At 37.0% G+C, this 27615-nt stretch overlaps 1 protein-coding gene and 1 long non-coding RNA gene across 2 annotated transcripts in view; one reads left to right on the top strand and one right to left on the bottom strand.

Moving 5' to 3' along the window:
• Positions 1–27615, bottom strand: part of Ralgapa2 (Ral GTPase activating protein catalytic subunit alpha 2) — a 304413-nt gene that overhangs the window by 142047 nt on the left and 134751 nt on the right. The window contains exons 21-23 of the mRNA XM_048348713.1: positions 23316–23509; positions 22407–22505; positions 22015–22170 (exon numbers count right to left, since the gene is read on the bottom strand). Of these exons, the coding sequence (XP_048204670.1) occupies positions 22015–22170; positions 22407–22505; positions 23316–23509 (449 nt within the window). The remainder of the gene's footprint in view (positions 1–22014; positions 22171–22406; positions 22506–23315; positions 23510–27615) is intronic.
• Positions 11274–26919, top strand: LOC125353202. The gene is made up of 3 exons (XR_007211287.1): positions 11274–11819; positions 12734–12737; positions 26909–26919. It is a non-coding gene; the product is annotated as an uncharacterized LOC125353202 (long non-coding RNA).

Below are 27615 nucleotides of genomic sequence, written 5' to 3'. Positions count from 1 at the left end.
AGACTAGACTGTAGGGTGATAATTGTATATTTCAGCTTATCAAAAGATTCAGGTTTATGAGAAAGTAACTGGTGAGAACATCTGCCCCGTATCACTGATCTTGCAAAAAAAATCAGGTAATTCAAATAGAGGTGTGCTGTTTCCTCTCCTCTAAAGCACAGTTCTATAAACACAAACCACATTCAGCCCAGTAAATGAATCGCTTTAATTGAATGCTATGTACACAGTAACTGGAAAAACCATAAGTGATAAGAAAAACATATGGTGATGGCAGCAGAAATTGGTTTATTCATTTTGCATAGTGTTGTTTCTTTAGTTCTCTTATAATTGACCTTTAGAACGATAAATGTGTAAAATAATTTTGTTTATTATGGCTTCAAACCTTCCAACAATTACACAAAATGAAAATTTAAAAGGAAGGATTCATTCTGGAAGCATTTCTATTGTTTACATAATTGCACAACTATAATTTGGTGCTTGTGTTGTTATGGAAAATAAAAAAAGGCCATTACAGGCCATTTCAATTCAAAATATTGCACAGTGGTGTCAAAAAAATCAGAGAAAATGTTCACATTAAAACAGTTTAAAATGGACTAATCCTGTAAATAAAAGCATTTCAATATAGTACCATATGAAATACAAATGTTCAAGAAGTAGCCATCTCTCAAACTGTATTAGAAAAGTTGCAACTGTACTTGCACACCAATTACATATATATTATTCACTTAATATTTGCTCACAGCTCAACAGATGATGGCTGTAACACAATAGCCAGCCATCTGTCTCTCTGCCTTTCTTTTGCAGAATTGTGCCCGCTTCTCAAGAGCAAACAGATCCGGTTATTCTAACTAAAGCCACCCAACTCCTCCATAAGGCCAAACAGAACCATCAAGAAATAAAATCTGAGTATGCAAGATGATTTAACTCCTTAACTTTTTACTTCAAGAAAACTACAATGTTACAGAGAGATGACTTCATCTCCCTTTTTCAGGGAAGATGCCTGTCTTTTATCTTAAACTATTTTATATAATGGAGATGTCTATTCCAATAATATGTCTCATAAAAACACATGACTCATATCACACTTGGATGACTAATTATAAAAAATACCTGAATGTAGAGGGATATTTTTAACCCTAAACTTGAACATAACACAAATTTAGTTTGCTTGTGCCAGTACTGGAAGTTGAACTTGAGGCCTCATATTTTCGCTTGGCTTTTACATTCAAGGCTGGCACTCTCCCACTTGAGCCAAACTTCCACTTCCTCAAGTTTTCTTTAACAAGGAAAGGCAGCCACAATTCTGCAGTACTTTGAGAAGAAAATGTATAAATATCGATTACTGCCTGATTGGCAAAACTCAGAAATGCTGAGTGATGAGAGCTTTAGTGACTTGAAAAACGGATCTGAAGAGTTCTCCAGTGCCAAGGTCTGATTCTCTCCCTCCTACAGAGTGTGCTGCTTCAGCTCTGTGTGCAAGGTCATCCTTTACAGGGCTCTACCTGTCCTTACCATGGCCTTTAAATAAAGCACAGCAGAACATAGTATCAGTCTTGTGTTTCCAGAAAAGTCATCAGGAATAAAGGATGAAGCTGCTTACTTTCAAGATCTGGGCCACATAATATGTGGCCTGTACTATACACTATTTGTTAAAATGGTCAAGTGTGGTACAATCTGGGAAAAAAGCAGATTTTTTTTTTAACCAGTGCTGAACAAAATGTGACTTCCTTGGGTATAACTACATTACCAAGGCTTGGAGAATTATGACAGGACAGAGTAATTCGGTTCCACAGCAGAGAATCACAGTTGCTAAGAACTTCTCATAACAAGAACTGCTGCTGAGAAGACAGAGCTTCCTGGACAGGGTACCATGCAAAGGAGAAGGGGAGTGGGAAGCATGAATGCAACTTCTGATGGTCTTACTTGGATGATCTGCAAGTAGCAGGGTTTCAAGAGTGACAGATTAAGCAGACAGAGGGCACAGAGTTGCTGCAGCCTACAAACTCAAAACAAGAACTCTGAATATTTTTTATGAGTGCTTTTCAACTAAACCTCAGCCAAGGAAGAAAAACTATGCTGGCCTTTAAACTGATGAAGATTGACTATTCTGCTTTGAAAAAAGTGAGTGATAAAGAAATTTGAAACACTGCATATAAATGTCATTGTATACTGTTATTTATGAGTCACCTGCCTTCTTAATGGCTTTCTTTTTGGTTATTTCCAACAGCTTTATTAAGATATACCTTACATAAGAAAATCCACTCTAACAAGTATACAAAATAGTACAGTCACACAACTGAGCAAGCATTACCACAATTTGAGAGTATTTTCATTACCCCAAAAATGGAATCCTACACCCATTAGCAGCTACTTCTCATCTCCCATCTATATAGTACCTGGCAACCATTAACCCACTTTCTGTTTCTATGGATTTGCAATGGTGCACACTTCGGAATACAGAATCATAAAGTAATATGATATATTTTGCATCTGGCTTCTGTCCCTTAATATAAGCTTTTCAAAGTTCAACCATGTTATAGCATGTGGTAATACTTTATTCCTTTTTATAAGTGAATACTATTCCATTGTGTTGATATTCCACATTTTGTTTTATCAGTTTTTTTCTGCCTCTTACTGACTTTGAATATACTGCTATGAAAATTTGTGTACAGATTTCATGAGAACATATGTTGTAAATTCTTTTTGAGTAAATAGCCAATAGTGGACCGCTGGTCCCACTAAATGTAGGTTGAGATTGTGAGGAATTTTCAAACTATTTTCTATACTAGCTGTACAATTTTATATTCTCACCACAAAAATGCAAGGAATCCAATTTCTCTACTGTCTTTTTTTTTTTTTAATGCTAATCTTGGGCTTGAACTTAGGGCCTGGGTATTGTTCCTAAACTTTTTTTGCTCAAGGTTAGCACTCTGCCACTTGAGCCACAGCTCTCCTTTGGGCTTTTTTGGTAGTTTAATGGGGATAAGAGTCTCACAGACTTTCCTGCCCTGGCTGGCTCTGAACTGTGATCTTCAGATCTCAGCCTCCTGAAGAGCTGGGATTACAGGCATGAGCCACCAGCACCTGGCTCAATTTCTCTACTATCTTATCAACACTTATTATTTTCCTTTTTAATAAAATTATTACTGTAGCCATCATAGTGTGAAATAGTATCTTACGATTTTTGGGTTGCATTCCACTATGACTATTTAAGTTAAATATCTTTTCATGTGCTTGTTGGACATATATATTCCATATATAAATTTAAGTCCTTCATTCATTTTGTTTGGGTTATTTATCTTGTTGAATTGTTAAAACTTCTTTATATATACTAGGCACAAGACATTTGCAAATATTTTGTACCTTTTTTCTGAATTGTCTTTTCAATTGCTTGGTAAGTGTCCTTTGATAAAAAAAATTTAATTTTGATAAAAGACAATTTATCTACTTTTTATTGTTGTTGCTTGTATTTTCAGTATCATACCTAAAATTACCGTCACATATAAGACTCTGAAAATGTTCTTTCCTTTCTTTCAAGATATCTGTAGTTTTATTTCCTGCATTTAGGTTGTGGATACATTGTGAATCAAATTTTGTATATGGTGTGAAGCAGTAGTCTAATTTCATCTCTTTGTACATAGATATCCAGCTGTCCCAGCACCACTTTGCACCTTCATAAAAATATCAGTTATCTATAGATACATGTGTTTTACTTCTGATCTCTATGTCTGCATTTTTAGTAATGCCATAGTTAAATCTTCTAACTTCTTAGAAAGTTTCCAAACAAGAAACTATGAATTCACTTTGTTCTTTTATGTGTTAGAAATGTACTATTCGATTTGGCTATTCAGGAGCTCCTGCATTTACATAGGAATTTTGGAATCAGTTTTTCCATTTCTGGAAAAACAGAAAAGGCCACTGGGATTTTGATAAGGACTGTGCTAAATCTGTAGATGTATTTAAGAAGAATTATCACCATTAGTATTCTGAACTACGATTATGAGATCTTTTCCCATTTATTTAGTTTTTAAATTCTTAGAGCAAGATTTGTAATTTCTAATTTTACAATGGCTTGGATAAATCTACTCCTAAGATTTTTACTCTTTTATTATTGCTGGGCGTCTGTGGCTCATGCCTGTAATCCTAGCTACTCAAAAGGCTGAGACTGATGATTCCAGTTTGAAGCTCGCCTAGGTGGGAAAGTTCATGAGACTCTTAACTCCAATTAAGTACCAAAAATGTCAAAAGTGGAACTGTGGCTCAAATGGTAGAGTGCTAACCTTGAGCAAAAAAACTCAGGACAGTGCTCAGATCCTGAGTTCAAGCTTTAGAACTGGCACCGAAAAACTAATATTAATTTTATTCTTTTACTAATATAAATGAAATTTTTTATTCATTTCAAAGTTACCCATTCTTTGTTTTTAAGAATATAGCTGGTTTTTGTATACTGATCTTACATCCTACAACCTTAATGGAATTTGTTTTTAGCTCTAATAATCTGCGTCCATGTGTTTAGCTTGTGTACATGCCTTTAGATTTAAAAAATATGATTGAATCATCTGCAAGTACAGTTTTCCTCTTTTTTCCCAGTCTCAGTGCTTTTTATTTTCATTTTTTAATTTACTTTTCATGAATAGAAGTAGTAAAAACACACATTTTTGTCATTCTCTTGATCTGGATAATTAGGGGAAATGAAGGAGTTTGAAATTGAAATGTCTGTTATTTTTTTGTTGGGGAAGAAAGCCAGAAACACACAACCAGAGAAACCTCTGTTCAAAGTATGTTGTTTGGTGAGGGGAAAATTAGTATCTTCCACAGAATCTAGATTGCTATAAGATGAGAACCTCCAAAAAAGAATTTACCCCTATCATATAAACCAAGTAATGTCCCTAGACCAGTCCTTTAGTTTAACTATACCAACAAAACATAAACCTTTTAAACGCTGACACTGGTAGAGAGCTGCTACACTCTTGTGCTTTTTAACAGGCATTTCACAGCCTACTGGGAGATTGCCAGGAAGATGGCAAACCCTTAGGAAATTCTGGCACTTGTATAATTCCACAAAATGAGGGAAACTGTTAGAGGGTCATAAAAAGAAGTGACTTGCCAGCTGTGCCTATAACACCTTGAAGATGCTGTGGCCCAAATATGCAATGACTATCTTAGTCATGACCCTGATAAGCCTCAAATCCACAACATTACAATTTATACAATAGGCTGGCTTAATGAGGTTAATGCAGATGCTCAAGAGCAGTTCCTTACAATGAGACTTCAGCAAATAAAGTCTTCAACACATTGTTGCCAGCAAGTGACAACAGTGGGAGCAACTTGGCCACATTACTCTGAATACTGAACGCTGATACAGCATGCCAAAAGAAAGAGTAGACCTGATGGCCAAAGATGAAGGACAGTCCACGTAGAAAGATATTTATACATTGCAAAGCAGTTCCCAGGGGCTGTGGAGCAGGGTAGAGATAACTTTTTCTAGATGACTATCTCAAGAAAAACTAAATTGCATAAAATCTCTGTCTCCTGCATTCTCTCCTCTGTAGCTTTCAATAGTTTTCTCTAGAAAAGGCAAAAGCAAAACGTCACTGTCATCACAAATAATTGGACAGCTAAAAACACAGTTATGTGGAAGGCTGAGATTGAGAGGATCACAATTGAAGGTCAGCCTCAGTTTAAAAAAATGTTTTCAATGGGCTGGGAATATGGCCTAGTGGCAAGAGTGCTTGCCTCGTATACATGAGGCCCTGGGTTCGATTCCTCAGCACCACATATACAGAAAATGGCCAGAAGTGGCGCTGTGGCTCAAGTGGCAGAGTGCTAGCCTTAAGCAAAAAGAAGCCAGGGACAGTGCTCAAGGCCCTGAGTTCACCGCCTAGGACTGGCCAAAAAAAAAAAAAAAATGTTTTCAAGACTCCTAGCTGGGCAGAGTGGCATGTGCCCATCACCCTAGCTATCTGAGAGACTAAAATTAGGAGGATCCCAGTTCGTCAGCCTGTGCCAAAGTCTGTGAGATTCCACTTTAACAGTGAAACTCTGCACATGGTAGTATGTGCCAATCATCTCAAGCTATGGCAGGAAGTGAAAAATAGAATTTTTGTGATTAAAAAGGGTTAGGGGTACAGTGGTATAATCATGGGGCCCTGAATTCAGACCTCAGTACCACCAAAAAAACAAAACACTTAAGAGTTCATAATCAAGTAAGTAATATTATTAAGATAGGAACAGGAGTACCTATAATTAATATATGTACTAACAGGTTAGGCAACTATACTAGTTCTAGGTTTATTGTTCATCTGATGTCAGGAATATCTCTGTTAGGAACACATTCAGACTTTAAAAAAGAAATTATTGGAGGAAATCATAGGCTCAACACTGTCAGATACTGTCTAACACCGTGGCCACAATGATACAGTAAAGATTTAATCAACACTGTCAATGAAAACCATCTTGTTCTAATGTAGGAGTCCATATTGGATCCAACTGCACATCTGTGTTACTGTAGAATGACACAGAAATCTGGTAGAGAAAACAATTCTCTACTGAATTTGGGCAAAAAAGTGTTAGTTCCTATAGAACCTTGAAACCTGAGAAAAGGAAAAAAAAGATCCATGAGATCCAGACCCAATCATTTTACTTAAAAGAAAGGAGGTAGTCAAGAGCCTCTAGAATCTTGAAAACCGAGAAAAGAAAAGACATTTATACCCAATATTTTTACTTTACAGAAAGGAGATTGTCAGTTAAGGCCAGTAACTACTTAGTTACAAGGTCTAGACACAGCCCAATGCTAACTCAGGGTCAGTAAAGCACAATTTGAGGTTCCTCCATAATCTAGAGGTCAAAGACATGTTGAGAACATTACTTAGCTTAAAAAATGCAAATTGTGCTGGGAGCCAGTGGCTCATACCTTCAATCCTAGCTACTCAAGAGGCTGAGATTTGAGGATTGCGGTTCAAAGCCATTCTGAGCAAGAAAACCCCTGTGAGTGAGACTCTTATTTCCAATTAGCCACCAGAAAACTACAAGTGGAGCTGTATCTCAAACTGGTAGAGTGCTAGCCTTGACCTGAACTGCTCAGGGACAGAACCTAGGCCCTGGGTTCAAGCCCCACAACGGAAAAAAAAAGTGAATAAAAAAAGTATCATTTCATTGACTAATGACCATTTTAAAAAGCAATACTTTGTAAGCTGTACTGACAAAGTCAATAAGCCCAATAGCTCTCACCGTATGTATTCTTGAGGAAATATGATAACATGGACATGCCAGATAAATTCTGATCTACAAAAGAAAAACAAGTCTCCCATATGAATACTTTTTCCCCTAGGAAACTTCTGGAGACACAATGTGAGTATGCAGGATGGTAAGAAGGGGTACAACAGAAGAATCCTATGAAGAAAAAAAAAAAACAAGGAATTTATAGTATTCCAATAAGAAATCAAGCTTCCCATTTTTCCCTCAAAATGAACACCAAAGAACATATATCTGCTGTGATTTTTGTGTTCATTTAGCTGTGGCCTAAACAGCGAAAAGCCTTAGGGCTTCTGATGCAATAAAAAAAATCAGCATTCCCTACATTTAAACATGTTTCATTCTCCCATATCAAATTGGGAAGCCAGACTCTCAGATGTGGATAAAAATGAACCTGATTTGTGGCACTGCTTTTGCTGTGCTATTTCTCAGCCCTATACCCAAACAGGTTAAGGAGTAAAAACTATTTTGGTTGAAGCTTTCCCATATCTTCTGTTGTATTCTCACATGAAGCAAGAAATAAGCATTAAAGTATGATTCATTTTAATTTCCTTATTCCAGAAAAACACATGCATGTTCTCTAATTAATTTTCTTAGATAAAAAAATTATTCCATTTGTACATAGCAGAAAAATTGAAGCTTTCACCATTTTTGTGCTCCCTTTTAAAAAAGTACAAAAAATATGGTCCTTTAATTACAGGAATCTACAGACTATCCCATGGGTGGGGCTGGAGGCTGGATGAATTATGCAGAGCAGTCACAAACAGGTAATATTTTTAGTTTCTCCTCAGGCAACAGAATTACAACTTTGTTTTTGCTTCTGCAATTTAATTTATGCTTGGATAAAGAGCCCTAAGAATTAAATTTGAGAAACAAAATATCAAAGAAGCCAGCTTATCATCCTGCGAAACCTTAGGCCAGATGTGCAAGCAAAACAGCAATCCTTTTCCTTACCCAGGATAGAAAGAAAGCCAATCCCATGAGATCCCATCACTATAGGAAGGAAAGAGGTGACCATCTAAAAATGATCAAATAACTCTTAAAGACTGATAAAGGGCTCATTGCTTTAAGTTCTAAAGAATGTTTTTCTTTTCTTTTTCAGTACTGGGGGTTGAACTTGGGATTTATCAATTAAATCATATACTCAGCCCTTTAAAAACGTTTTAGTATTTTTCAGGTAAGGTTTCTTTTTTGGGAGGTTTGATTTGGGGTTTTGTTTTATATTGTGCCAGTACAGGGCCTTGTACTCTTGGCTTTTTTTTTTTTTTTTTTTGCTCATGGCTGGCCTTCTGCCACTTGAGCCAAGCTTTCAGTTCAAGCATTTTGCTGATTGGAGATAAAAATCTCAAGGATTTTTCTGCCTGGGCTGGCTTCCAATGATTTTCTGATATCAGCCTCCAGAGTAGTTAGGATTACAGGTGTGAGTAACCTGGGCACAGAAGCCAGCTCTTAAGGTTTTGATCCTCCTTCCTGTTGCCTCCAGGTAACAACATACTCAGTTTATTGAGACAATCTGGCTAACTTTTTGCAAGATTAGAGACTGGTCTCTGAAAGATATTCTCCCTAGAATTACAAGTGTCAGCTATCATACTCCTGACCAATTCTTTCATTTTAAACTTAAACATAATGTAATTCATTTGGGGAAGTATTTTCTCTTGTTTAAGTAAAGTTGCTTAAGGCAGATGTTGGAGATAATAAGGAAGTTGAAAGTAGAGGACTTAAAGGTAAGATTCCAGTGAATGATCACATTAATATCCACCTGACCCTGGACACTTTACCTTCTGAACAGCAGTTTCACTATTTACAAAGTGGCAAGAGAAATGCAACATTATCCATAGTGCTCCTATGAAAAGCAAAGGAGATTATGTCTAAAAGAATATTAAAAAATTCAAAGTTTCTTACACATTGCTCCATTTATTATTAAATGAAGAATTTATGCCATGTGCTGATGGTGTCTCACACTTATTTATAATCCTATCTACTCAGCAGATTAAGATCTGAGGATCTCAGTTCAAGTCTAGTACTAGAACACACAAACAAAATTAAATTATGGATTTATAATCATGATGTTACTAAAATATTAATTTTCCAGGACCATCTGAAAAATTTGAGAGCTGAAGTTGATTTAATTTAAAGCCTGCTTATTAAAAGGAAATCTAAAATAAAAGCTATGTCATTTTGATAATTTTACATAAAATCATTTTCATAAGTTGACAAACTTCTTGAGTGCTAAATGGTTTTTAGGTACCATGTTACGTACTGTGAGGAACTGAGGCAGAATGAAGCAGGAAAAGGCCCAGCTTTCTAGTGATGACCTAGGGGTTAATTAATGCCAGGGCAAAAACTTAAGACCTCTCTGCCAAGGGACAGCCAATATACTATGGGATCAGGGAAGGAAGAAACTAAATGACACATGGCACTGAGTCTTGGTAAAAGGACCTTGCAGCACTTAACAAAGACTCTAGTATAGGGAACAAAAGAATAGGTATTTTATTATTATGTCTTACTATTAAAAGCTTCTCTTTTGCTAAGAGTTCTCTAGGCCACAAATACCTACCAAAGAATGTTTTTCCATAGGAGAACAAAAGGAAAACTGTTGTTTATTGTTTCTTTAGAAAACAATGTTCTCTCTCAAACGTGTTCCAGTAAATAACATTAATAGCTGAACAATCTACAATTACCACACTACACTTATTGTTATGTACCAAAAAGAAATCAACAAGCAAAAGGATATTATTTCCCACAAGGAGAGCACTTTCTCACAGAAAGAAAACCTGCAATTTAAAATACTTTTCTTGATGTTATTTGCCTGTATCCAAAGCCTACCCTTTATGGATTGTAAACTGCAGGCATGACTTAAAATGTCACAAATCATTTTCTCCAACAGGAGGATAAAGTACCCACCCCTTTTTCCAAGAACAATTTTAGTACTTGAAATGCCTCTAGAAGCCATCCCTTGGACTCTCGGTGCTCCTTGGCCTACAGAAAAATGTGAATTTTCTTAAAATCATCATAGACTTCCAAAGGAGAAAAGATCTTGCAGGTCAACAAGCCATGTTACAATCATCAAAAGACTCCCTTCTGCAGGGAATGTGCCAACAACTACTGAATGCAGACTTGTCTTTACCATCCCAAGGCTCTAGAGAGGGGAAGGAACCCACTTCATGGAATAAGCAGTTCAAAAAAAAATTTTTTTTAAGCCACATTGGTGCTGAAGCAGAGTGTGGCCACTTACGTGTGAGGCTAGAGTGCAAACTGTATAGACATTTGTTTCTGTTTTCTGGAGGCTGCCTACAAGGCGGCTAAGTAGCTTTAAAATGAATACTATAGAGCTGGAGAAGCTTATATACTCAGTCAATCAACTGTCATATATGATCAGAAAACAGCACTGTCAATGTGTCCTGATGGTAAGAAGCAATTTACCTAATCTGGACTCTCGAGGTTAGACAGCCTCATCTCTTATCCTACTCCATTGCCTCAGATATGTGAAGAAGGCAATTCTGTGTCTGTGTGCCAGCTCTCCTCCACACAAGCTGTCCTCTCAGCCAAACCCTCTTGCTCTCAGCTACTCAAGCTGTGCCCTGTGTTGGGCTGGCATTTGGTCCCCTCTCTGCCTTCACTCATGCATGCCATGTCTTGGACTTTGCAGCTGCTTGTCATGAACAATTGTCAAATTGAGATTCTAGACAAAAATCTATCTCAGATCATCCTCATGTTAACTTGAGTTAATCAGCTCACTCTACGGTTTACTTCTTAAACTAATTTAAAAAATCAATACAGAATTTAATAAGATGAACCATATGAATTGTAACTACTCTTCTTGAAAAACATTCAGATACTGATAATTTTCATATTCTTCAACTTAAATATTTGCCTATCATACTTCAATCTCCCTGGTAAAATTGTCATGCGCTTTAATTTCCCTGGTTAAATTAGGAGAGCTGATCTTTTGTACTTTCTTTTTTTTTTTTTTTTTTTTGCTGAGTTTTGTCATTTACGTTGCCGAACAAGTCTCTCAGCTAATGTTATCTGCTCTTTTAGGGCAAAGTTTCTCCACCTCGTCACTGCTGCCATCCCGGTCATTCTTTGTGGGCTCTGCAACTTCTGGGATGTGTAAGAACAACTCTTGCCTTGAAATTCCAGATGCCGGTGGATCCTCTCTCCCCAGTGGTGACAACCAAAGCTATCTCTAGATGTGGCCAAATATCCTTTAAGAGTAAGGGGGGGAAAATCCCTCTACCCTCCAGGAACCACTGACCTAGAGTAATGAAAGCTGATGAGCTCACTTCAGTGGAAAAGTTCATGTTTGCTTTGAAACTGACAGTTGGAGCCAAAATCTCAGGTTGGTGAAGTTCAGCTCAGATGCTAAATTTAGGGTCATTCATTCTTCTCCATAATATAATGTGGATATGAAATAGACAGGCTCTAGGGGAGGTCTTGTTTTTGTCCAGTTTCTATCAATCACCATATTTATTGAGCATCTATTATGGGAAACGATGAGGTAGATAGACTCTAATGAGTCTACTATGTGAGGTTCTGGTGACTTGGCCTTGGGAAAGGCTTTAGTAGAATCAACTACCAGAAAAAGACCTAGGGCTAAACAACAAGTTCTCTACTGAAAAACACAAGCCATCATACATATTATGTTCTCCAAGCATGTCCTATTGAGCACATAGAAGATATACAACTACATATATCTAATCCATATTCTTCACTGACAAAACTCACTTGAGTACAACAAAGTACAACAAAGGAAATAAAACAAAACTCCAGCTTCTTGCCTCTCAGGTGGACTCCTCTCTCTCTCTGGATCAGTCTCCCATGCTATCATCTTACACTTTTTGAAGCTGTGAAACAAGTTCACTGCCCATGTGTTAAACCTCATAACTGAAAGCTCTGCCATCTGTTACCTTCTACATATTTCTACTTTCCTTATTGAGGTGCAAGTGGGCTTGGACTGCAGCTTAATGAAAATAATTACTGGTTTGATAGCCACCAAGGAAAAGAAAAATACCTTCTAGTTTATTGAAGTCTCAAGTTCCCAAGCCCAGTGATAACTGAACAAGTGTAACAAAAAGTTTTTCTTTACTAAAATTTGGCTCATTTGATTTTTTTCATGAAACCACATGAGAAATACTTAGAAACTACCATTTAAGAACTATACAACTGGGCTGGGATTATGGACTAGTGGCAAGAGTGCTTGTCTCGTATACATGAAGCCCTGGGTTCAATTCTCCAGCACCACATACACAGAAAATGGCCAAAAGTGGCACTGTGGCCCAAGTGGCAGAGTGTTAACCTTGAGCAAAAAGAAGCCAGGGAGAGTGCTCAGGCGGCCCTGAGTCCAAGCCCTAGGACTGGGGAAAAAAAAAAAAAAGAAGAACTATACAACTTCAATTTGGGGGGGGAGGGCAGGGGCAGGATTGTAGGGAGAGGTAAGCAGGAGAAAATGAGGGAGGGGATAATAGACCTTAAAAAGAAATGTACTCATTACATTACTTATGTAATTATAACTTCCATTTAATATTAATTATATGGTAGCTTCTACATTTTTATATCTCTGAATTTGGTACATTAGGCCTATACTAAAAATCATTCATTTAAGAACATATGGCACGAGAGAGTTGATTTGTAGCATCTATTCTTGTAAATATTATTCTTTCATACAACTTAAGTTTTTCATAGTTTTGAAGCATATCCTTTTCTCAGAAAAGCTTCATTAACTTGAATCAAGTAAATTCAAGATCATAAACTATATATGTATACACACATATTCACACAGAGGCAGTACTAGAGTTTGAACTCAGGGCCTTGTGTTTGGTAGACAGGCAATCTAACATTTGAGCCATCCCCTCAGCCTTTTTTCTTTTACTTATTTTTCAGATAAGGTCTTGTATTTTGACAAGCTTAGTTTTGAATTGTATTCCTCCTGATCTCAGCCCTTTGAGTAGCTAGGATTACAGGCATTAACAACTTCACCTGGCTAAAATTATATACATACATATATATATATATATATATATATATATATATTTTTTTTTTTTTTGGCCAGTCCTGGGCCTTGGACTCAGGGCTTGAGCACTGTCCCTGGCTTCCTTTTGCTCAAGGCTAGCACTCTGCCACTTGAGCCACAGCGCCACTTCTGGCCGTTTTCTGTATATGTGGTGCTGGGGAATCGAACCCAGGGCCTCATGTATATGAGGCAAGCTCTCTTGCCACTAGGCCATATCCCCAGCCCCAAAAATTATATTTTTAGAAAAACAAATGAGGTTGTCATTAATGTCAAATTACTTTTGGAAACTAATAGTAATAGAACTAACAAAACATGAAATAACAGAGACCTTGGAAGTTCATTTTAATAACTCAAAAAAAATTATAATTTGCACACCAACTGTTAGAATTCCAGCAGAAGCAGAGAATATGTTCTCTTAAATAAAGAGAAATATCCATGGAAAATTGAACATACACCTGCTTACTAGTCTGATGGTATAATGAAATGAAGGAGGAGTGATGATATGAGTCTTTTGTTATTTTCCCTTTTAGGGGTTGAACCCAAGGCCTCGCACAAGGTAGGTAAGCCTTTTACTACTGAGCTATATCCCCAGTCTTTTGTGAGACAGTGTCTTACTAGATAGCCCTGGCTGGCCTCCAGTTCACAACTTCCTGCCTTAGTCCTGAGTCATGGAACTACAAACTTGCACCACCATGCCTGGCTGAAGTATTTTTCTTTGGTTTGGTTTTTATAGCCAGGGCCTTACAAATGCTAGGCAAATCATCTACCACTGAATCACAGGCCTAGGTCTTAGGAGTCCATCCTTCTACTCATTTCCAGTCCACTGTGTCCAGTTCATTTATTTTCTGACTCATCGTCTTGGCTGTTTAAATGACTTTGGCTTTGACAGGTAATGGGAATGGTGTCAGGATGGTCTACATTCTTAGGGCACTTTCTACTCTGCACCATATCATAATTTCTTCAAATATTTTACACATACAAATATATAGGTACAAAAATGTGTAGATGTTAATGCTCATACCACCATCTATATCTCAGTCTCTGCTAGGCTTCATAAATTTGTCCCTGGACTATTAAAATAATTCCCTTTCTGTTCTTGATTCACTCACAGTTATAATTTATATCACATAATCACTGTAACTTAAACTTCCCTAAGATACATTTTGGTTTTGTCAATTTTCATACTCAAAATCTTTCAAAAGCCTCCCAAATCCATGGAATGCTGCTTGGATTCATGTTCACATATTACCACTATGCATATCTGACACTAAATCAAAACCACTCTGTATTATTCCTTGAACAATGCCCAAGAAGTTCTGTGTCTCTGACAAGTGAAATTCCATCCTTATTTTTGTGCTAATCCTAGCCAACCTTGAACGTCCTGCTATGTTCACCTCTTCTATGAACAGCTTTCAAACCAACTTAGCTGGAAGAAATGTCAACATTTCCAGTTTTCATAACATGTGTATCACTTATTTCCTACTCATTTTTGCATTTCATACCTTCAGAACAGACCTTCTAGTAAAAAGTATGTTTTACTACTTATGGTCAGATGGGAGCCACATGACGAGTGAGTGATGAAGCTTACTCTAGCTCAGGTCTTACTCTTCTCAATATGAGGCTTATCATCCATACAGATCGTATATTGATTACATTTGGAAGTCTTAAAAGATGTATTGGCTCACTGTTAAAAACCTTAGAAATAGATTTTTTTCCCCTTAGTGTGCATGCCTGTAAGTTAAAAAAAAATTTTACTGTTATTTTTTATAAATTTGGTCTGCTAAGATTTTTCTATTGAATGCCAAATTGTTATTCAGTTAAATCTTGAAATTCATAAATATGTACTTTATCTTACAAGTACTGAATCAAAATCCTATGATTTGAACCTTTTTTTTAAAAAAAAAAAGGTTACTTGTACAGAATAAGCACTTTAGACAGAAGCATTAAAACACTAGTAATTTAGTATTAAAATATTAGGTCCTTGGTTTGGCATCTTAATTGTTTTTCTAAATTTAAATACTCATTTCTGTTTGGCTTCAAGTACATTTAGAAATTTGTATGCATTTAACATATATGGTTCCAGTCATAAGTCTAATTTTCAGCAAAGAACAATTCTTTGTCTGAGAAACGCTGATGCAATTATTACATATCACTACATGATACAGGCTGTCTGGGGTTATTAAAAGTCAGGTATAGCCAATTTACAAGTATCACCCCTGCACTTTGCTTTCAAGCTCACTGCTGAGTCTTATACTCAGTGAGGGGCCTCTAGGGATCTTTTTAGAGACGATTACTTATTATTATATTATTCCATCATATACCTCAGGAGAGGAGGTAGTAATATCCGTTAAGAAAATTATGAACTAAAAAGAAAGAAAATCATGAACTTCTATTTTGACTTCTATGACAGAATATGCTGTACATACCGTATATAAAATTGTGTTTTCTTTAATGCTTGTGTTACAAAATGTTAACTCTCAAGTTAAATAAAATTAAAGTATTTTTAAAGCAAGTTAAATATTTGCGCTACAAAATAAGTGGTTAAAAAAAGCAAAACCATAAATTAATGCTCTGAAGATATTTAGGAACTAAAATATGAACCAATATTTGTTTGTTTGTTTTTGCCAGTCCTGGGCCTTGGGACTCAGGGCCTGAGCACTGTCGCCTTCTTTTTGCTCAAGGCTAGCACTCTGCCACTTGAGGCACAGCACCACTTCTGGCCGTTTTCTATATATGTGGTGCTGGGGAATCGAACCCAGGGCTTCATGTATAAGAGGCAAGCACTCTTGCCACTAGGCCATATTCCTAGCCCTGAACCAATGTTGACTATACCAGAGCACAGAGAAGTCAACAATGACAGGGTCTTATTTGTGAACAAAAGAATCTAGTTTGCTGAGAATATGTGGAGAGGACAGTAGTGTCAGATGGCTAATAGAATTTCCTGAAGTGCCAGGGAACCAAGCATGAACCTCTATAGCCAGGGTAAGGGTGTAAAAAGAATACCTAGCCACACCATGAGGTGGGTGATTGTGGCAGACTTTGTTGCCTGGCTCTTGTTGCAGTAATGTCAGTGCCTGAGTAGGACTTCTTGCAGGAGAACTCAGTTTTCCTACTTCTGCTCCCCATCCTCACATCTACTTTCAAGTGTTATATTAGTGTTCTGCTCGATGTGAATCCAGCTGCAAAGTCTAAGCCATACAAAGGCCACCTTTCCTAGCTTTCTTCATCAGCTGGAGAAAAAAAACAACAGATAAAGAGTGACCCCTGTAACCATGAAAACAACGGAGATGTTTCTAGATTATGGATGTGCAAGGGCAAAATAAACCACTACGTCTGACTCACAACACAGAGTGGGAGTTGTTAGTTCTTTACCTGTTGTAAAGTTCCAAAATGCATAGGTACATGTTTTAGTCAAATCATTATGTTTCAAAGTTAAGCAAGAGATGGATAGGGAAAAAATTTCAGAAAAATAAAATAATGAGTTGCTGGAGTTCCTCTTCTTCCTCTGACTTCCTCAAGCCCTGACTTTCACACTCCAGATCCAGTGTGTAAATCCTCTGTAATTATGTCATTTTACAAGTGGAATAAGGGCACAACAAGCCCAAATGAGTTGGCTAAAAGTGTCCATAAGCCTTGCTGTTAGCCAAGACTGGAACTCAGCTTGACATGAGGCCCATGTTCTTCCCTGTGAAACTCTGTTACGCTATATTATGCCATATCATAATGTTATGATTAAATTCTGTAGTTCAGGTAGAACTATATACCCCCTTTCACCTTGTGCTCTTTTTGGTGCATTTCAAAATGTGATGATATTACCTTGTGGATGAAAATGACAAAGATCCACATCTCCCAAAATTTCTATAAGCAAATTCGCAACAATAATTTTGCATTACTGTAAGCTTTGCATTTAAAAGAGAATTTAACTTTGATGTACAACAGACAAATTACATTAAGACATTAAATCTGTAAGTCATTGTTAAAAAATAGTTTACTTATTTTAAGAAAAGAAAACTTTCCAGTCTTTGATATATGTTCTTAAAAACATGAAAATAAAATTCCTTTCCTCAACTGTCCTTTTCCATTTCACACATATTGATCTTTCCATATGTTTTAAATAATCATGAAACTAATAGGAACTGTTTTTAATAAATCCACATCATGGCTCCTTTCATGTCAAAATATTTTGGGGAACACTGAGGTGAAAAAGCTGCTTAAACATTAGAGAAAAACTTAGAACAACCAAGAACAGCTTGAGAAGAAAAATTTAAACATGACAGAGAACTAGGAAGGCCTCTATGGGAAGGTGTTTACATGCTGGGAGGGGTGGTTACTCTAATTATTCTGAAGAAAAGGAAACCATGGCCAGGGCCCCAGTAATATAAAGGGAGGAATAAAATCCAGAATATTTGACCAACATTTTTAGCTGTGATCAATGAAAGAGACATAATGAGTAGAATAAGCCAAACCTGTATGTGAGTACTGTCTTTTGAATGTGTAACATTAAGCAAAAGTTCCTAATGCTTTTTGAAATTTCATTATTCACAAAATGGGTCATGATACTTATCTCCCTGAATTTGAGAGAATAAACAGGACAGTATCACAATCCTTGGCACAGAGCATGGCATTGTGGATGGTAGATACATGAATGACCTCCACTTGTCTCCACCAGGCCTCCAGGCACCAAACTGCTGGGCTGAGGAGGCCCAACTGGGCAACCCTTCATGGGTAAGCCGGGCAATGCCGGGCAATATATCACTCCCGAGTTTTCTTCCTAAGATATAGCTATTCTAGGAGTGTTTGTGATCCTAATTATCATTGAGCCAGTGACAAGATCAAGTTTCCTTAAAACACACACACACACACACACACACACACAAAAACCATTGTCAAGACAACAATGAAGTCATCACCACACTGGGTTTATTAGTGTTTCCACTCACACTAATAAGCCACAACTCACACTATATTTACAAAGTCATGTTAACTAATAAATAATGAAGTGATTAGCATACCTAAAATTAGTTTGAAAAAACTACAAACAGTTGTTCTAGAATGCAACTACCTTTTACACCCTAGGTGTTTGGTTTACGTATTATTTTTAGATGGAAATGACTAAGCTCATTGACATAATGAGTTTTCTATGATATTAGATGAAGCTATGGTTTTACATGATTGTGCCTCAGAATACAAGGCAATTTGTGAAACATCTGTTTTACAGATTTTTTTAAAAACTCAAAAGTCCTCAATTAGTATGAGCACTATTATGTTTGAGAAGATCTTACAATTTAACATTTTATTGGTCACTACTGACATAATTCTGGTACTCCTATATTCATAATAGCATTTTGTAAATCAACCATGCCACACCACACCATAACATTCAAAGCATCCAGATTGTACAGCAGTTTTAAATCACAGGTTGAGTTAAGCAGACAAGTGTGCCATCCAGAGGTAAGAGGAAGAAACACACCTAGCATTTTATTTGTAAGCTAAAACTGATGTTAAGTTAAATTATTTGGTATCATTTATTAAGAAACAAAACAAAACGTAGGAAGCCCACTGTATGTCACCTTTATAATAACAATAAAAATTCAATAGCACAGAAATTCTTTGAGGTTTGCTCTACATAAAATAATCCTTTTAATGCCAGGCTACCTGTAAGTGTGGCTTTTTGAAAACTCATAAAACGGAAACAAGTCCAGCCACAGGTGTAGTTCACAAATTTAAAAACTGAATTTAAGTGAATTTGCTGCAGCAAATGCTTTCTTTTCTTCTTATAATGAATATAGCATGTGTTTCCAGAAGTACATATAAATTCTATAACAACCACTATGATCTACTTAGACATGTGGTCCAAAAGTTAAACTAATTAACCAGAAGACATTTCTTACTTAAATGAGAAAAGTTTCTTTCATTAGAAGATCTTCTACAGAATTTTCTTCTGGCAAAAGAATAAAGTTTATTTAGGGTAATTCTGTTTGGCAGACAGTAAAGGGCTTCTAAAACATATACCAATAATTGCTAAGGTTAAAGTAAAACAGTCAATTCTATTAAACCCACATAAATTTCAGGCTTCTAATAGCTAAACAATGGTAAGATTATAAAAGAGATTTATGATATCATCATTTTGTCTTAGAAGTCTAAATGTAGGATTACTGTTAACATTGAGACATCTTTTAAGATTTATGCATTTTGCAATAAATTACAAAAGATCCCTAAGCCTCTACTTAACTAAAAACATAACATGTATTACACTATAAAAATGATGTTAAGCATAAAACTTTTTGTATGTAATTTTTGGAAACAATTCATTGTTTTGAGTTCTTATTTCATCTTTTACTGTTCCATTTTCACACCAACATGTCTTAAAAATTGTTACCTATATATGTGACTTTCTAGATAACCTACTTTCAGAAATACTATTTATGACTGTTTTCAAATTCCCTCCCTTCATTCCCTTCCTTTTCTCCCTTTCTTTCTTCTGGTAGGACTGTTGTTTGAACTTAGGGCCTTGTGCTTGCTAGCAAGTGCTCTATCACTTGAGTCATACCCCTAGCCCCTTTTTTCTTTAGGTTTCTTTTTATATAGAGTCTCATGTTTCTAACCATTCACTGGCCAGTCCGGATTGCAATCTTCCTACCTTTGGACTCATGCACAGCTGGTGCCACAGGAACATGCCATCACATCTAGCTTATTGGTTGAGATGGGAATCTCACTATCATTCAAGGGGTGGTCTTGAACTGTGATCTCTTGTGTAGCTAGCTAGTATTATAGGGCTAAGCCACTGCACTTTGCTCAAATTTCTTCTTACTATATCAGAAGAGTCTATAATTGCTTTTCATTTCCAAGGAAAACATTTCCCAGAAAATATCTTTATAAAAATTCCACTTGAAAGAACAGTACTGCTAACTAGCCTTTTCTTTATTGGTTCCTACATGAGGGAGCTTATTACTATCTATGAAGTTAATTGTCATCCCTATTTGATTCTTTAATCTTACATACACCCTACAATGCACTGCTCTGTAATAAATACTTGTATTTGTACTGAAAGTTGTAAAATATTTAAGCATGGAATGCAAATACTTCTCCTGACATTCCAATTTGTACATTTATTTTATAAATAAAAGAAGTTATGGGGGCTGGGGATATAGCCTAGTGGCAAGAGTGCCTGCCTCGGATACACGAGGCCCTAGGTTCGATTCCCCAGCACCACATATACAGAAAACGGCCAGAAGCGGCGCTGTGGCTCAAGTGGCAGAGTGCTAGCCTTGAGCAAAAAGAAGCCAGGGACAGTGCTCAGGCCCTGAGTCCAAGGCCCAGGACTGGCCAAAAAAAATAAATAAATAAAATTAAAAAAAAAAAAGAAGTTATGGGTCTAAACCCAGTCTACAATGTAAATGTCCCCTAAACACTGCTGAATTCAGAGTAAATATGGACCAGAATAGCAAGGTTATGATTTAGATAAAAGCTCAATTGTTAAAGCTCAAAATATGCACCAGGGACATATTAAATATTTACCAATCATTGGGAAGGTTCAAGTACATTCGTAAGCAAAAACAATGAAAGAGCTCATCGGGAAAATTATTTATTTATTTTTTGGCGCTGAAGATTTATCCCAGGGCATCACAAATACTAGGCAAAAACCTAATAAGCTGAGCACCACTAGCTCATACCTGTAATCCTAGCTATTCAGAAAGCAGAAATCTGAGGATTGAGATTAGCAGCCAGTCTAAGCAGGAAAGTCCATGAGACTCTTATCTCCAATTAACAACCAAAAAACCAGAAGTAGAGGTGAGGCTCAAGTGATAAAGTACTAGCCTTGAGCAAAAAAACCCTCAAGAATAGTGTCCAGGTCCAAGTTCATGCACTAAGATTGGCACAAAATACAAACAAGCAAACAAATCAAGATGTAGTGACAAAATAAAATGCTAACTTAAAATTTCTTGAATCTTTCCTGATCCCTTTTATTCATCTCCAGTGCTGCCATCTTAATTCTTACCATTTTATAATCTATATTAGTTTAGCTACTTCCTAATTAACCTCTGTCCACAGGTCCAAATTCTTGCTCTATCTTACCATTATATTTTCAAATGCATCTTCCAAATGGAGTCGCGAGGATTCTCTGTGAAATCCAAGTAATCATATTATTTGCCTATTTGATATCCTACAAGTTCATGTGTCCTGTTCCCTTCACAAGTCCTAAAAGCCTTCCTAACACAGAAAGAGGGCTGGCAACATACTATCCCCTAAACCTAGGGTCTACAAGGCTGGGGGCAATAGGGTGAGCCTCCTGAGCCTTTTTGTTCTTTACTTAACAAAAACTTCAATGTCTTCAGATAACCTTAAAATAATTTAAGAGGTAAAGTCTTTTAAAAAAGGAATCCAACTACTACACCAGTGATTTCTAAATACTTTTAAATTGATCAGCACTGCTTTCTTCAACAGAACTCAAAGAAGTTGTCAAGATAGAATTGGAGTTGACAACACAGGCAGAGATTGGATCATAAAGACCACAGAATATAAACACAGACATATGTGGAAAAATGCAGTATCAGTGGGGTGAAGAAGTAAGGAAGTAAAAGAAGTGATTTACATTTTTGAAAGACTATCATTTTAATATGTGTAAAAGAGGAGACTTTTGAGAATCAAATATTTCTAAAGTATTTCTACAAGCCCTGATAATCAGTAATATATTATATGTACATTGCTTATTGATGTGTAATCATAATAAAGGAGTCACAGAATACCTGGTCCTCACTGGTTAATCCCAGGTGCATCACAAGGTAAAAATGGACCAGGAAATCCGAGTTTGGCAGAACATCCTGGCGTCTGGTCATCATGGCACAGATCAGCCTGTAGGCTTGCAGTTTTCCTTCCTTATACTCGTTCGGCAGTGTTGTTGCCTGCCAAGGAGATGATGTTTCCAGATTAAATCAAGTCCAGATGCACAGCATTTCAACATTTCATTTACTTCTCAGCTTTCCAGAAGAGTTGTTTATGAAAATGTGGGATGCAGTAGCTTTAGGAAAACCCAGTCTGTCTTCAAAACATGCCATCTTGGGCAATTACATTTTTAAAACTCAATTTCAGAAAGGAAGAAGAAAATTACAATTTAAAAAATGAACATATATCCACTTGCCTTAAATAGCCATGATGCAAACATTCTGAGTGGTGGGATCAAGAGTGGAGGAGATGGAGAAGACTGGTTATCCAGACTTATTGCTAGATTGTCCCGAATCTAATTCACAAAGAGGAGAATTTTAGGGACAATAACAGTCCATGTATGACAACATTGCAACACAGTCTCCCATAGCCAAGTAGCTGCTTCCAGCCAAATTTCTCTAAATGAAATGAAAATCTATAATATTTATAGATTTTTTTCTTTCACTGTGAATTGTGACTGGCTTATCATATGTGGGTATTGTTTAAGTATAAACTAGAGCACTGCTTTTTTTAAATGTGAATTTCTAAAGGGGTCCTGAAATCCAAATGATATGGAATGATTTAATAGGCTATACTGCATGTTTTGGAAAAAAGATATAATAACATAGGGAAAAATGTATGCTTAGTATCCAACAAAGGCCAGAATGAAATTGTATGTAGTCTAAAAATCTACTTGTGTAATAGGACTATATATTAATATTGGTTAGTTCTATCAGATGATGCTGTAAATTTTTTGTACTTCCTACATTTTTCAAGTATTGTAGAGTAAAACCAGTATCCTTCAGTAAAGAAACCTAAAACTATTTAAGTAACTATTATAATATTCAAATAGGAAAATACTTTGTTCTTTTTATTATATAGGGTTATATATATATACTTTTACACTGAATGACAGAACTCAATGCATTTATATATTTAAATATTTATATTATGTTAAATATTATGAATTTAAATCTTATGTATTACTCTTTGATAACCAAATGTATTTGGTCTAATGCCTGATTTGTGTTCCAGAATATGTTCAATAGCTAACTGCAACTGTTTTTATGTTAAATGATGACTCAACTTTCCACATTAGAGGAAAAGATAAAATAGCAGAACATACCTTTGCCAGTTTGTACCAGAGATCATAGAGATAGCCAAAAACTTTAGCATGGATCTTAGGTGACTGGATATTATTCACATCTCCAAGGATTCCCAAGACTCTTCGCCAGAGCACAGCAGCAGAGTCTGGGTGCCAACCAGTTAGGTTCCCTCCAGCAATTATACTGCAGTCATCTGTGAGGCACTCACTGCTATCTGTAAAACCATGTGAGTTAGCTATGTACACACAATCTGGATGCCATCAGCACAACTTTTCTATTTATGCAAATTACCTATCCTTATACTTTATGGGTTCTCCATAAAATAATTAAGATGAAAGATATGAAATGGCCGTGGATTTGAAAGGATAGACCAGTAGAATCAAAGAAGGGTCAAATGATTTTGATTGTTGAACGAGAGATGAAGAAACATTTCCTGGCGATTCCACAAAGGGCTTAAGGAAGCAGGTGAGAGAGGACAAGGGAGACCTTGGGCAGTACAAGTGCAATGGAAATAGGTGGCCAAGGCGGTCTTAGTACTGGAGAGCCATTGGTGCTGGTTTTCATGATTGTTAGGTTAGCCTTACTGAGGGTAGAATTTGCATATAGGAAATGTCTTTTCCTCTTAGGTTTCAGGAATGTATGCCATCATGTAACAATTGACACAAATGACCCAAACCAAGATATAGAACAGTCCCATCAATTCAAATTGTCCCCCTTGTAGTCAGTTCCCTTCTTTTATTTGCAGCTTTTCATTGTCCATTTTGTTTTCTTTACCTCTAGTTTTGCTTCTTCCAGGATGTCATATAAATTGAGTCATAGTAAATAGCCTTTCTGCTTTGGCATAATACACTCAAGATTCATCGAAGAGATTCTGCATTATCAGAAGGTGGTCTATTCCTTCTCATTGCTGATGAAAAGTCCGTGTGTTAAATATATCATACTTTATTCATCTATCTGTTGAAGGACATTTATACCAGCTCCTATTTTGAGATTCTATGAATAAAGCTGCCAGCTTTAACTCATGTTAAACTGTAAGAAAAGCAGCTGCGGGCTGGGGATATAGCCTAGTGGCAAGAGTGCCTGCCTCGGATACACGAGGCCCTAGGTTCGATTCCCCAGCATCACATATGCAGAAAACGGCCAGAAGCGGCGCTGTGGCTCAAGTGGCAGAGTGCTAGCCTTGAGCGGGAAGAAGCCAGGGACAGTGCTCAGGCCCTGAGTCCAAGGCCCAGGACTGGCCAAAAAAAAAAAAAAAAAGAAAAGAAAAGCAGCTGTGAGACTATTTTACAAAGTGGCATTCCATGAGCAAGGTACAGAATTAGCACCTGTCGGAGCAGAGCACTAGAGTGCTGCATTTTCTACATCTTTGCCACAGCTTGGTATTACTAGTGTGAAACAATATAGTGATCAATAAATAGTAGCAAATATTTTACCAGTGCTTCTATTTTCTAACTCTTCATTCTTTTCTTTTCTTTGTAGCACTCACCCTGTACTTTCTCATGTGCTTTTCTCACAATTCTGCCTCCACCTTTCTTCATGACAAATAATATTTTCCTAGTCTCCAGCAGCTGGGTTTTTTCTTCCTGGAATCCAAAGTCCAGCTCTATCAAGCTTAGTCTCCATCCTCATGTGACATAACTTCAGCCTCTACGGTGTTGTACTCCTTTCAACTGAAAGGCTTATGCAGATAGTGATGTAACTTTTTAGGTCCTTTTTACACTTTTCAAACTTTGATATTTTTCTACTCACAGCCACTGTATTGCTTAACATAGTACTCAATTATCAGTTTTTAGTAATATTAAACTAACATATCTCCTTTCTAAAATCATTTATCTGACCCTTTTCGAGTAATGTCCAGTTGCTTTTCTTCTGGCTAATTTGTCTTCATCTCACAGATCTGCAAATACTGCCTTCTTTGTTCTACTCTCCCCTTTTCCTCCCCCTACTCTTCTCCTTTTCCTATAGACTAATGCCACATAGACTTAAATGCCATCCATAAACTCACATCCCTGCATCCCCATTTGCAATGCTAGGAGTCAAATTCAAGGCCTTCAAATGCCAAGCAAGAGCTCTCTTCCACTGAGGGACACCCCTTCCCACCAGCTCTTCCAAAAACTTTCTTGACTGTTTCAAATACTTAGGGGTGAATGGGAAGGTAATGCCCAGCAGGTATCATCTCTGGTGAGTTTCACCATGTTCTTAAAGAACCTCAGAAAAATGACATCAATATTTTGAGTTTTTGTTTGAAACAGAATCTCATTCTGTACCCCAGATTGGTTTTCAATTCTCAATCCTCTTACGTAGGCCTCCTGGGTTCTCAGATTACAGGTAGGTGCCACCACACATGGCTTACATTGGATTCAATTCTGGAACTCAGACACCAGGGAAAAGATTCTCCCCAAAGACTCTCTCCTATTCAGCAAATAAGTAAACTCTCATTTAATCCCCTTGTTTCCAAGACAGCATCTCTCCTTTAGCCCTTAGTGGTTCACTGGTAATTCCAGGCCAGAAATCTCTAATTTACTTTGTCTTCTGGGATGAAAGCAGCAACTGTAGGCAATGAAAGTATGACTAGTACATTGGTATTTTTTTTTGGCAGTTACTGAGCTTTGACTGCTGGTCTTTGCACTTGCTAGCAGGCTCTCTTACTGCTGAGCCACATCTCCAGCCCTATTTTTGCTGGCTATTTTAAAGACAAGTTCTCCCTACCTGCCTGGGGGTGGGCTTGGGTACAATCCATCTATGTCAGGCACGCCATGTGGCTAGAATAGCAGACACATGCCATGTCTAACTTGCCATTGAAAAGGGGTCTTAAGGGGGCTGGGGATATAGCCTAGTGGCAAGAGTGCCTGCCTCGGATACACGAGGCCCTAGGTTCGATTCCCCAGCACCACATATACAGAAAACGGCCAGAAGCGGCGCTGTGGCTCAAGTGGCAGAGTGCTAGCCTTGAGCGGGAAGAAGCCAGGGACAGTGCTCAGGCCCTGAGTCCAAGGCCCAGGACTGGCCAAAAAAAAAAAAAAAGAAAAAAAAAAAAAAGAAAAGGGGTCTTAAGGACTTTTCTGCCCCAGTTGGTGTCAAATGACAAATGCAATCAATCTTTCTATTTTCAACCTCTCACATAGCAAGGACTGCAGGTGTCAGCTACCAGTGCCCAGTTTTTTTTTCCTCCCTCATCAGTACTTGAGTTTGAACTCAGTGCCTCACACTTGCTAAGCAGATACTTTACAACTTGAGTCATGCTCCATTGTTTATTGCCTTATTTATTTTGCAGATAGGATCTCATGCTTGTGCCAGGCTAACCTGAACCAAGATCTTTCATTTGAAGCTCCATGATTCTCCAAGTGAACAAGCACTGCTCACCAAAAAAAAATGCCATATTCTAATACTAACAGAGAGCAGACAAATCATGGTTTGAGGCCAACCTTGGCAGAAAGTTATCCAGATCCATTTCAATAAACAGAGTAGGCATGGTGCCTTTACACCTATTATCCAAGTTACACAGGAGGCATAGAATCAAAGTTCCAGACCAATCCAGCAAAAAGTGTGAGCCCTTATATAAAACAGGGCTCCAATTGTGGCTCCAGTAGCAGAGTAAATCCAAGATCCTGAGTTCCGACCATAGTACCATCACCACTACAAAAAAAAAAGCCATATATTGTTTTTAATACCTTGAGAAAGAAAAAAAAGCCAAACCAAATCAACACAAAAAAACCTAGTTGATTTACTGCTATCGTTCATTCCCTACCACAACCTAGAAAAGGCAGTCATCCAAGAGGGAAATTGCCTCCAGCATTCCAGTAACACTGGAGCTTTGTGGAGTAATACTAACTCCATGTAAACATAGTCAGGAACCTTATCACCTGCACCTCTTTGCTACCTGCAAGCTAACATATCCTATTATAAAAAGATCCCATATAAAAAAAAATGTTTCAATCCTATTTTGCACTCAGAATCTTGTCTCCGTGACAAAAATCTTAGGCATCATTTCCTATCATGTTATCAAAGTATGTTGAGTGCTTTAGCAAATGATTCCATGTACTTTTTCAATATGATCATGAAAGAATTTTAATGAGTTGAAATATTTTTGCCCCAAATTAGCCCACTGATGGCATATGTAACAGAACAGATGCTGACATTTTACATGTAGATGGTTCCCCAATAAAGTACTTAATTAAAAATGGGGATTTCAGAATTTCAGAATATTTCATGCTAATCCTTCAAATACTAAATATTTAGTTTTTCATTAGCAAGCTAAAATCATAGCTTAATAGCTTTTTGCTTCATTATTAATAAATATTACAGATGTATTTTAAATTT

Source organism: Perognathus longimembris, chromosome 6 (genome assembly GCF_023159225.1).
Source record: "Perognathus longimembris pacificus isolate PPM17 chromosome 6, ASM2315922v1, whole genome shotgun sequence".
Taxonomy (NCBI): domain Eukaryota; kingdom Metazoa; phylum Chordata; class Mammalia; order Rodentia; family Heteromyidae; genus Perognathus; species Perognathus longimembris.
Note: the sequence above shows the minus strand (reverse complement) of the source record. Positions and strands in the feature narration are given on the sequence as shown.